The 13,130-nt window shown below is 40.2% G+C and overlaps 1 protein-coding gene across 10 annotated transcripts in view; it reads right to left on the reverse strand.

The window, feature by feature from the left end:
• Window positions 1-13,130, reverse strand: part of Atp9b (ATPase phospholipid transporting 9B (putative)) — a 255,789-nt gene that overhangs the window by 146,930 nt on the left and 95,729 nt on the right. For 9 of the 10 annotated variants that reach the window (XM_028872015.2, XM_028872021.2, XM_028872020.2 and 6 more), the window contains one exon: window positions 321-396. The exons of the other annotated variant lie outside the window; for it this stretch is intronic. In XM_028872015.2, the coding sequence (XP_028727848.1) occupies window positions 321-396 (76 nt within the window). The remainder of the gene's footprint in view (window positions 1-320; window positions 397-13,130) is intronic. 10 annotated transcript variants of the gene reach the window in all.

Here is a 13,130-nt window from a genome sequence, read left to right on the forward strand (position 1 = left end):
AAATTATTACTAGCCTCCCAGCCCTCCTGTGACCCCCCTCATCAAAGCACACTAGTATACATCAAGTAACATATGTCAAACATAGAAAAATGGCCCTTGGTCCACCACAATGGCTGTACCAACACTCTCATACTTCTGGCTTTGTTCTGCCAAGGGGAAAATAGTAGCCCAGGCTTTGACACAGACTCTCAAGACTATCTCCTGGCTTCTCAACCAGCATTCTCTAAATACCACAGGAAGTTTAGGAAAACTGTTTTAGAATACCTAGACAGGACTAATATCCTTGGTCTGTGAGACATGCAGGGACACTTCTCCCTTACCTGATGCAACAATGGTGCTTGCCCACAATGTGTTTTCTATACTGAGACTTTCATGAATGGGAGGATCACTGTCTTCCTGTTCAGGGAGAAGAAAAACAAAACAAAGCTAGAAAATTAGCAATGTTCTATTCACATTTCAGGTATCTACAGCGTTAGAAAAGAAACGTGCCCATCTTCTGTACCCAACTAATCACAAATACAAGTTTCAAGGGGGAATATAAAATCTTGAAATTACAATTTGACTGATTCACTAACACTTTAATGCTTACATTTATAATAAATAATTTTAAATTTTCATATGTGTACTTCTCGTATGCTGATTGTTTGCAGAGAATAAGCTAAAATTTTGTTAAACACATGGTGTAAGCAACACTCCTAATCTTAGATGCACTTTTCCTAGAAAGTTAAAAAACTAATATTAGCACAGACATAACCACAAACAAACATGGTAGAATTTTCCTATATTTCATAAACATGGTAGAATTTCCTCTCCCTAATTTTTCTCTAGGACAAGGGCTAGTCTTTAAAATATAAATATGCTCATGAACAGTGAAAAATGCTTCTGTGACTATTAGTAACACACACAGGAGAAAGAGATCACTTCTCCTAAATCTCCCTTTTAAAATATGATGTTAGATATTTTTCATTAAGCAGCCTCCAAATACAAGCATTTTGTTGCTAATTATATATGTGAACATCAAATATACCCAAATAGCAACACCACAATATTATAGTACATAGTTTAGTTTCATATTTACATGTTTCATGCTGACATTCAGAGATAAAATACACAAGCTGAGGATTTCATCTTAATGTAAAGCCACAGTCTATATTGTGATTATGGGAGCCTTGCTAGAGTCCAGGATCACAAAAGCCCAAAGATCTGCACTTGATGGTGATTCCCAGAAGAAAATACACACCACAGTGAATGACCTCTGATGGGTGATGTCGTTCTGTATGCTGTGAATATGTGTTGCTCTGATTGGTTGATAAATAAAGCTGTTTGGCCAATGGTGAGGCAGAATAAGTTTAGGTGGGACATTCTAACTAGAGAGAGAGTAAGGAGAAAGAGAGAAAGAGAGATGCTGCTAGCCACCACCAGGAGAAGCAAGATGTAAAGGTACTGGTAAGCCACGAACTATAGATTTATAAATATATAGATTTATAAAAATGGGTTAATTTAAGATGTAAGAGCTAGCTAGTAAGAAGCCTGAGCCATTAGATGATATAGTTTGAAATTAATATAAGCCTTTGTGTGTTTATTTGGGTCTGAACAGCTGCAGACCAGGCAGGACACAGGAAAACTTTCAGCTACAGACCTCAATGTCTGCGCGTGGCAAAAACATGTCACATTATCTCGATTGTTAGTATTACTCCTTAAAACAGTAACTTCCACAGGATCTTTATTATAACTTGATAATTTGCTATCAAGATACATTCCAAAATAGCAAAGAAATCAAATGTGGGGAGAAAAAAGTTTTTACCTATGGGTGTGTCTTTTCCATGAATGTATCAGGCCATCTTCAAATGGTACCTTTTCCAGCCATCTTGCTAGCTATCAAATATATTTGGTACACAATTCTCTGATTTATATTTAAGGCACAGAACCTAAATATGGTGACATTTTATTTGTACTGAAATGTGATTTTATTTGTATGTTAATAAATAAAGTTGCCTGGGGGGGTCAGAGCTAATAGCAAGCCATAGCAGAAGTCAGGTGGTTGTGGCGCACACCTTTAATCCTGATCACATGACAGGCAGATCTCTGTGTGTGTTCAAGGACACAGTCACCATGGAGACACACGCCTTTAATCTCAATACCAACCATAGAAGACCTGGAGGTCTGTATAGATGGGCAGTGACGAGGAGGTCATGTGGTGGGGTTTACAACCAATAAGAAGGCAGAACAGAAAGTCAATAAAAAGACAAATAGACAGGAAGTAGGTCTCTTTCTCAGGGGGAGGATGGCAGTGGCAGGAAGGATAGAAAGGCGGTTTTAAGTCTCAGCTCTCAGCTACTGCTCTGACCTCTTGGGCTTTTAACTCTGCATTTGGCTTTGTGTTTCTTATTTAATAAGACTGTTACATCTACATTTGGTGCCCATGTGGCAAGAATTCATTAAAAACTACTTGGCTTGGCTTGGCAGCCCAGCCCAGTTTCCCGCCTCAGCAGGACCAGCTCCTCTCAGCTCGGGCCGGCTCGGCCTAGGCCCCAGGCCGGACCGACCAAAGCTACAAGCGATTACCTGCAGCTGGAGCTACTTGCAGCCAGATAAAAAAGCCAGTGCTACGAATAACTCAGGCCTGCCGGAGCTACTGGTCGGCTGCACTTGTCTGCAACTGCAGACTACTTCAAAATATTTCCAATACTGCCAACATTTATAAAATAAAAGGTTTTGTTTGTCCTATAGGTGCCTTATATGCATTTGACAGCAAAACCAGTAATTATGAAACCTACTGCCTTCCTTCAACTGAGTTCAGGCTTGTGTCTTAGAACTGTGTGATTCCTGCATTCCTCTACAGTGCCCAGAGAAGACAGCACCTAGTCATGCCCTGGGTTTCGGGTTTGGGGACTGTGAAGGCTGTCATAGCAGCAAGTTTTAAAAACATAGGTATGCTTTAAAAATACGTGTATCCTCATTAGGGGCCAGGGGTGGGGGAGCACTGATGCTTAAAGAACTCTTCCAAAACACAGAACAATGTTTAATTTATGTCCTGGTTACAGTACTCACAAATACAGGAATCAAACACAAGGCTTCACACATGTAGACAACTGCTCTACCACAGATCAAAATCCCTAGACCAGCTAATACCTCTTTATGTGGAAAAGCTGATGTTTATTTCAATCCAATATAAATGTTCATGTCTGCATGGGGAAAAACTTAGAGTCCAAGAATTATATTAGTATTTAATTAAGGATGACAGAGTTATAAGCATGCTTATGCTTTAATCACTATACGTTGATATAATAAGGGTGACAAAATGTTTACTGAATTGGGACCTGCATGGGACCTCCCACATCATTAGTATCAAAACACACAGATACTGAAGCAATCTGCTTCATATTTTCCAACAATGTCTTCCATTGACAATGCCAAGAATACACTGCCTTTTCTTCTCCAGTTCAGAACTGAAATCACTCTTCAAGGTAAACAGATAATGGTTATCTAAGGAAAATTAGGTTTTCCCTTTATTTTTATAGTTTAATAGAACAAAAGTATCAACTTTTAGAAAACCCAGGTCATCTTGATGGACCACATTGCTTTTTATTTGACATTATGGCTGAACTGAAATGACAACTTTTGAATAGAGTTTAGTGTAGTGGGTAGCCATTCCAGCTTGGATCTGGAAGCTCCAACCCCCATTGAGACTCTGGCAACTGTCACGCCTATGAGGCGTGGCGAGGGGAGGTGCTGAAATCTGAGAGCTGGATGGGCAAGCGCTCGCTCTGGGCGCGCTCTCTGCGCCTGGACCCTGGATGGTGGAGATTGATTGTGCAGAGCTCCAGAGAACACCACTGGATTGCGATACGCCTTCCCCAGACCCCCGCGACCTATCCATTCCTTCATTTGTAAGTCATCCACTAAATAAATCTTCCTTTTAACTACGTGGAGTGGCCTTTATAATTTTCCCCAATAGTTTAGTTCTGATAAATACTGTTAGAGAGATAAATCCAGATGCTCTTTGTTGTATTTACCATATACAGCCAATATGGTATACCCTTCAATTCTATGTTGGTCTAAGAGTTTCAGCAATGGAATACAAAACTAGACACTTTTTGATCTGCACATTTACCATTTTATAAAATTACTCCCTAACAACATGTTCCTATTTTATCACAATAATTTATATCTTTGTTTGTCACCTAAGGACCATAGCTAAACAACTACAGGGTTAACCTTTGCCCTCCACACACAGCACAAGAACATAAACTTACCCAATACATTAATAACTGAAAAATAAAGTGGAATTCTCTACCTTCCATAGGCATCATGAGTCCACAGACTTGAACGCACACACAAGGCCATGCCAACCACTAAGCTAAGCTATCCTACATAAGGCCATGAGTAGGTGGAGCATGCAGTGCCTCAAGAGAAGGAACAGGGCTGTCTTCTGTGTGTGGTAACTGAGCTGGGTCTGCAAAGCAAGCCTTACAGACACATCCAGGGAGAAGTGCACACAAGCTTCCCTTTAGCACATCCTTTATTTACCCCTTGAGCACAATGAAATTCATTTCATTCCTTTAAAACTCTCTCTGGTGGCACAGTGGCAACCTGAATTCCAGCCATCAGGTAACACAGGTAATGAACTCCGAAAGTCTGAGGTAGGAGGGCCTGGTCTATACAGCAAAAATACAAAGCTAGGCAGGGTTATTACAAAAAGAAAATTAACAACACAATCAAAACCTCTCCCTAAGGCTTCCTTCAAAAAAGTGTCAATAATTATTCACATGTATTTACCACTTGGCATAATATTTCCCTTTTATGTCAAACTCTCAGAGACAGATGGGAGTTAAAGCAGGTAACAGTCTTAAAAAAACTGTCTGAACTGGAAATAAACTTCTATACAACATAATTTAAGAAATGTAAGTTGGTTTTCCCATTAATTGTCTACCCTATTTTATCTATTTCTAATAAAATCTTGATGAACACTCACTCTCCATGGTTTTCCTTCAATTCTGTCATGGGAGTGACAGTTTCTAAGCATTAAGTATATCAAATACATATCACAAAAATAACTCTAAAGTTCTTTACCAATCTCATGCAGAAGTAATAAAGATTGAGATGATGGAAAAGAATTTCTAAATCAATTCACTTTTGGTTACTCTTTCCTTAGAATTACGTAGTTTGAAAAAAAAAGAATGCACTTTGAGGGGAAGAATACCAAATGTTCCAGTTCCAGGCTCATCCCTCAACAGTGGCCTTGTATAATAGACAGGGCAGCTCTACTCAGAAAGACCAGAGTTCTAATAAGAAGAGGACTAACAAAGGTTGGGTGTGCTGTGGCATATATAAGAAACTAAGGCAGAAAATTCACAGCAGGAGCATATAGGAGATGTTGGTAGAGGATAACGAAAAGTATTAGCCCATATTTAACCCCAGCTTTCCACAGGAAGGCTTATGTCTTAAACAAAAGGAGAGGTTAACATCTGGAAGAAAGGTAGAAACCACTTCCAGCCCAACACTGTGCAGCCAGGTTGCCCATGCTGTAGGAGGGTGGCAGACATAGACTCACTCACAACACGATGCCTGTGTTACAGTCACAGGGACAACAAAATGCACAATGTACCTACTAGCACAGCAACCTCAAAGTGCTGTGCTCCGATCCCTAACTCAGTCTCTAAACTGGCTGCCAACAGAGGTAGCTGCTCCTTTATACTGTACTAAAAGAGTTTCCAAGAATATCACTTTTTAACAATGTTCAACTGATACATTTCTATAGTTAAATTGAATTTCAATTTCTAATTGCAAAGATATTCAGTGTCTTTTTCTTTCTTTGTATTTGAAAAATGCACACAAAATATTTTCATATTATAATAATCTAAAACTCTAGATTGATATATTTAAAATGAGAAAAACAAAGTGGCTAAAAACGTCAAATGTGGGTACAAGGCCATTTACCTGAAGGGTATTCCTTAGACAGGGCCTTAGGCCACGTGAAACAAAGGCACGCCTACTGTGTGCAGAGCTTTTCTGCATGTTTGGATCTCCCTTGGACTCCACCATCAGCATCCACAGCATGCAGCACTTGCAAATCTGTTCTAGTAGAGGATGCTCCCATTCCCACTACATCCCTCTGACATGAAGCTTGGGCCGTGGAGTGTCAGTCCAGAGTGCCCTCTCATCTCCAAAGTGGCTTCTTTGCTTTATTCTAACACTCACCCAAGGCTTCAATACTAGGGCTTTAGATGACTCTGGTAGTAGTAACTCTCTAAAGGAGCAGAAATGTAGACACAAATGTAAAACTCTAAGACAAACAGGAGTTTTGTTGTGTTTAGAGATAGGATGGCCCTCATATAGGAAGCTTCCTCCTCTATCGAACTCACACTGAATCAGAATGGGGCAGGTACACACAGACCTCTTCTAAACCTGGTGCTGCGCCCATTCTCCTACTCCCCTTCTCACTCACCTAGGCGTGTGTGTGTGTGTGTGTGTGTGTGTGTGTGTGTGTGTGTGTGTGTGTGTGTGTTTACATGTATGTGTGTGGGGTGTTTATGTACATATATGAGTAGTGTGTGTGTGTCTACATGTATGTGTGTTGGGTGTTTATGTACATATATATGTGAGTAGTGTGTGTGTGTGTGTGTGTGTGTGTGTGTGTACATGTATATGTATGTGTGTGTTTGCAGAGATTCTCTCAAAACCCACCTTTATGCAGCAACAGTGGAAAGAACAAACATTTTGAAGAACCTACATATTTTCTGATCTGTGTTCCTGAAAATTTTGAAAAGTACACTGAGGAAGAGGGGCATTCACCAGAGCCAAACCCCTGACAAGAGAAGACACTATAAATCACATCAGAATGCTGCTCAGATCTACACGTCTTGGTCTGTCTTCTGCTGCTGTCAACAGAATCTCACAGACTAGGAACAGATAAATAATGGAAGGATATCTGTGGTTCATGGTTCTGGAAGCTGAAAAGTATAGGCCAGGGGTAAGACCTGTGGTGATATAGTGTGTACCCTAGTAAACTTACCTGAGGATCAGAGGACAGAGCCAGCCACTAGATTAGACATAGAGGACAGGCAGGGGTGGCACACACCTTTAATCCTAGCCGATCCTGTTTCCACGAATCCTCAAGACTAAAAGCCTCGGAGTCCTCGCCAGAAAGGCCTCAGTCAAAAAGAGTCTTTAGTTCCTATCTCCTCATGCCTTATATACTTTTCTCCACCCTACCATATTACTTTCTGTGATTAAAGGCGTGTGTGCTTCCCAAGCAAAAGCATGAGATCTCAAGTGTTAGGATTAAAGGTGTGTGCCACCACTCTCTGGCCTCTATGTTCAATCTAGTGGCTTGTTCTGTTCTCTAATCCACAGGTAAGCTTTATTAGAGTACACAATATATTACCACATTTCCCCTTTTTGTCTAAAATAATAAATGAAGGTATAACTAATATAAGAAAAACATTATATATTCATATATTATATATATAAATATTTATATTTTAATTTTTATATATTTATATATATAAAGTATATACAATATATACAGTCAAGAATTACATTAACAATGTCCAGTCCATTAACATTTGGCAGATTCAGAGAAAATACTCCATTATTGATCCTATTTTGGTGAGGCCAAAATGTTGTACCTAATTCATTTTCTATCCTAACTTGTATTACCAAACAAATACTATCTATTGATGTCTTTCAAACTTATATACTTTACACCTCTTTAGTGAGTTTTGTTTCTGAATTAGTTAACAAGGAAAACTGTAACTATAACTATCTAGTCTTCAACTCCCTCAGAGACCTAAGAACGAAATAATACTTGAGTAATCAGGAAGTACAAGCAAGTGACTTCCAAAAATGTGAGAAATGACAGAAACAGCTGCCTGGACAGTCACCCAAGGTTCCTCTGCAATGTTGGGGCATCCATCTTCAGCCTACAGGCCTAGCATATCTGACAGACTAGACACATCTGTGAAGCAGGATTTTTTTTTTTTTTTTTTTTTGAGAGGGTTTCTCTGTATAGCTTTGAGCCTTTCCTGGAACTCACTCTGTAGTCCAGGATGGCCTCGAACTCACAGAGATCTGCCTGGCTCTGCCTCCCGAGAGCTGGGATTAAAGGTGTGCGCCACCACCGCCCGGCAGCACGATTTTCTAAAGGGCCTTCCTACTTTGTCTTGGCAAGGATCAGCAGTCCTTTCTTTCGTGTCTGGCTTGTCCATTTGGACAGTACACTGTCAGCAGTCGAGGCAAGGGCATTTTCTTGCCCACTGGCTAACTTGCCACAAACAAAGTAAACTCCATAAGGAGTTTCTTCAATGCCTATCATTTTCTCTGAAGTAGATTGGTGCTGCCAGGAGCAGACATGTCTCAATGTCATGAGAGAGAGAGAGAGAGAGAGAGAGAGAGAGAGGGAGGGAGGGAGGGAGGGAGGAGGGAGGGAGGGAGGAGGAGGGAGGAGGGAGGGAGGGCGAGCGCGAGGGAATTTTTTTCATTAAAACATCTTAAATGCCACATTCTGTCGATCTCTAAAGTGTTTGAAGATGACCTATTTATCCAAAATATATGTTTGATCTTGAAAACATACCTAACATGACTACAAATTTGGTGTAATGACTATGAACTTTCATTTCTTTATATCCTAATTACTTGGTAATAATAACTTTCAAGGACTAGCAATCTGCATTACATTATTAAATGAACTGTATAGGTACAATACCTTGAACAAGATTAGAAATATATGTACAATATTTTCTAACAAAATCAATCTCAATTTGTATTAATATATATAATTTGTATATGACATACAAAAATCAAATCCAATGTAAAAATATTTAAAACTATTAGTTGCTTTTTAAAAATAGATTCAATAATGTATCTTTTTATCTTATCATATCCATATTCTCTCTCTTTTCTTTTCAGAGTAGATTTCAATAATCTACCCTTTATCCATCATTTCTATATCTTTTTTTTCAGAGTAGGTTCAATAATCTACCCTTTTATCTTATCATTTCTATATTTTTAAAGAGTAGATTCAATAACCTGCCTTTTAATCCTATCATTTCTATTTTTTTTCAGAGTAGACTCAATAATCTACCTTTTATCATATCTATATCCTTTTTTTTTCTTTTCAGACTAGATTCAATAATCTACCTTTTTATCCTATTATTTCTATATTTTTTAGAGTAGATTCAATAATCTACCTTGTTATCCTATCAAAGGCCCTTTGGGCTGTATGCAATATGCCAGGAAGATTCAAGTGGCTAGGTCACAATGTGTATAATGGGGAGGAAGGAAGAGAGCTGAACTCATCTTTTGATCAAGAACACACTCCTATGACAACAATATCATTTCTACGATGAGCACCAATCATGTATCAGGAACCATAGTGACCAAATCACTTCTTTTTGTTTGTTTGTTTGTTTGTTTTTTTATTTTTTGAGACAGGGTTTCTCTGTGTAGCTTTGCGCCTTTCCTGGGACTCACTTGGTAGCCCAGGCTGGCCTCAAACTCACAGAGATCTGCCTGCCTCTGCCTCCCGAGTGCTGGGATCAAAGGTCTGCACCACCACCGCCCGGCCTTAATCACTTCTTAAAGGTCCCATGTGCCAACACTGCTGTGCTAAGGATCACATTTCCAGCCTATGAACTCAGGGACACCTTCTTAGGGTTTCTATTGCTGCAATAAAAAGCACACTACCAAAAGTAACTTGGGGGAAGAGTTTATTTGGCTAACACTTTCTGACCACAGTCCCTTAGATGAAGCTAAGGCAGGAATTTAAACAGGGCAGGAACTCGCAGGCAGAACCCAAAGCGGGGGTCATGGAGAAATACTGCCTGTTGCATGTTCCTCATAGCTTGCTTAGCCTGCTTCTAAGACAACCCAGTATCACCTGCACTCCACACGGTTGCCTAGGCCCTTCCACATCAATTATCAATCTAGAAATGCCCCAGGCCAAAAGGATGGGGGTCCCTCTTCTCAAATGACTCTTTCTTGTGTCAGGTTGACTCTGTGGGGTGTGTGTGTGTGTGTGTGTGTGTGTGTGTGTGTGTGTGTGTGTGTGTGTGAAAACATGCAAACAACACAGACACATGCAATATGGACCACCAAGGAAGTTATATGTTGCTAACACACTGCAGCTTCCCTGATCTAATTTTTAAAATGTAGCAGGCTATGGCAGTACGTGAAAAGTATAGAAACTAGAAAGTATAATCTTTTAAGTAGAGCAGTCTTGAAGAGGATATAGAAAATGCTCAACTAAGAGAGATGGAGGAGGTCAGTATGAACAAGACATTGTCACTAATTCAAAAGGTGGCTGGCAAACAGGAAACCTGGTTCCAAGTATGAATGTGCACCATGACACACAAAATTGACTCTATTCTTGGGCTCTGTAGATGTGGATTAAGCCCAGTAGATGAAGAATCTTCAAGAAAAATATAATCTAGGAAGTTCCATATAGTAACACTTGGATTTCCCATGCCCTGCATATTATGGTGAGTCCATGCAAATGAGAGATGTATGAGGACACCCTGCTACAGTCTGCTACTAACTCATCTTCGGTCTCTGTAGCAGTCTCTGGTTTTATTCAACTGTCTCACCTGTAGAGTTGGTCCTACAATTGATATGTCTGTACGGAACATGTTAGACTTTTCTTTCTTATTCTAATTCCCAGACTAACACAATAGAACAGCTATCACACAGCATTTATACAGAACTAGTTATTATAAGTTATCTAGAAGTAATTAAAAGTACATGGGAGAGGTCCAGTGTGGTGGCACATGGCTTTAATCCCAGCATTCAGGAGGCAGGAGGAGGTGGATCTCCGGAAATTCCAGGTCAACCATAGCTACACAGAGAGACCCTGTCTAAAAAGACCAAACCCAAACAAAACAAAACATATGGGTGTGTGTTTAAGTTTGATAAAAATACTATACAATCCTGAATTTAGGTGTCCTGTGGGATAACTATATAAAAAGGGATGACCCAGTGTCTATAATATCTTCTCTATCAAGACAGAGACGAAAGGTGAAGACTGTTTGCCAAGCTTCTCTCAATATAAAGTTTCCAGACAATAACAGCACTATCATGACCTTTAAAGAGGACTGTACTAGTTATTTTTCTGCAGTGGGTAGCTCTTCTGGCTATGACCTTGAAGCACTGCCCCTAGAGAGGGAGAAGGTAACTGTTCTACCTGCCTATGACCTTGAAGTACATCCCTAGGGCATGGCCTCTCATGACCTTTAAGAACTGAGATGCACGTATGTGGGGCTCTCTCTCCCTCATTGTTTTTGGATGCTGAGATGGACCAGGCGGAAGAACAGCACGGACCATAGCTTGACTTTCCAATATCCTATGATAAATCTCCTGTGCTGTAGTGAGTTTTTATCCCTTGATAAATTCCTTGCTATTTAAGCAGACTCCACAGATTTCTCACGTTACTTTTCCTCTTACTGTGGACAAACAACTGCTAAGAAGTAACTGCATGGAGAGACTAAATGGGGCTCATGGTTTGGATGAGAACAATCTACGACAGGGGAAGGTGTGGTAGCAGGAGCATGAGGGACCTGGTAACAAGGCATGGGTAGTAAAGAAACTTAGAGACTAGAGCTGGAGCTGGGCAGGCTATAATTCACACATTCTGGCCCAATAGCCCAATGGCATCTATGTCTGCCAAGTAGGTCTCAGGTTACAACCTCCCACAGTAGAGCCACCAGCTTTGAACAAGTCTCCAAACACATGAGCCTATGAGAGACACACTGCATTCAAACCCAAACAAAAACGGCACCCACCACAAAGCCAAACACTGTGCCTGCTCTTCCACTCTCTTCCGACCACCCTGATCTCACAGCCAGAAAGCAAGTTCTTCAAATTCACATGCATGCACCATGCCAAAGGCCTCACAGTGACACCCAAAGCCAGCCTCTGACCTTGAAAAGCTAATGAGATAGTGGACACAGTCTGAGATCGACACTTCTGACAGAGGCCAACATGGTCAGATGTAGTAACAGCAAGAGATGTGATCTGTTATGGGAATCTGAGTGGGGAGAAGGCAAATTCTGACTTCAGATCTTGGGAAGCTTGCCCAAAGGCCTTATGGAAATAATGGAACTTTGACAATCCTTCTGGACACCATAAACAATCAGAAGACAAAAACAAAAACAAAACAAAACAACAACACGACAAACCCAGGAGGAAAGATATAATCAGAAAAAGTAAGAGACTCTGAATGAGAAGTGAGTTTTGAAGTGGGAGAGAGCTTTCGATGCCTGCTGAAGGACACTCACATTTCTCCTAGGAGCAGGCCTCTCTATGGAGTTCAACTGAAATGCACAAGCAGCAATCTGAAAACCCATACAGAACACAGCAGCAGCTTCACGAGCCTCCTCAGGAGAGGTGCTCTTGCAAACACAACTGGTGGTGGTGTTCTTATTCTCCACACAGAGATGTACTGCAAATGCTTAGCAGTGCTTACATTTCATTCTAATCTGTGCTTGTTTTTTCAGCTGAAACTATAGGCTGCACAGCATCCTTTGGTGTTTTGGTTTTTCAAATGCTTTTTTTTTTAAAAAAAAACTTAAAAAAAAAGATTTCTTTCTTTTTTTTTTTTTTTTAATGGGTTGTGGTCTGATTGTTCTTTATTTTATATCTAGAATCCACCTATGAGTGAGTACATACCATAACTGTCTTTCTGGGTTTGTGTTACCTCACTCAGGATGATTTTTTCTAGTTCCATCCATTTGCCTGCAAATTTCATGCTTTCATTGTTTTTCTCTGCTGAGTAGTACTCCATTGTGTATATGTACCACATTTTTTTCATCCATTCTTCCGTTGATGGGCATCTAGGTTGTTTCCAGGTTCTGGCTATTACAAATAGTGCTGCTATGAACATAGCTGAGCATGTATCTTTATGGTATGAATCAGCATTCCTTGGGTATATGCCCAAGAGTGGGATGGCTGGGTCTTGAGGTAGTTCGATTCCTAATTTTCTGAGAAACCGCCATACTGATTTCCACAGTGGTTGTACAAGTTTACATTCCCACCAACAGTGGAGGAGTGTTCCCTTTGCTCCACATCCTCTCCAACATTGGTTGTCATTGGTGTTTTTGATCGTAGCCATTCTAACAGGTGTAAGGTGGTATCTC

The sequence above is a fragment of the Peromyscus leucopus genome, chromosome 19, assembly GCF_004664715.2.
Source record: "Peromyscus leucopus breed LL Stock chromosome 19, UCI_PerLeu_2.1, whole genome shotgun sequence".
NCBI classification, from domain to species: Eukaryota; Metazoa; Chordata; class Mammalia; order Rodentia; family Cricetidae; genus Peromyscus; species Peromyscus leucopus.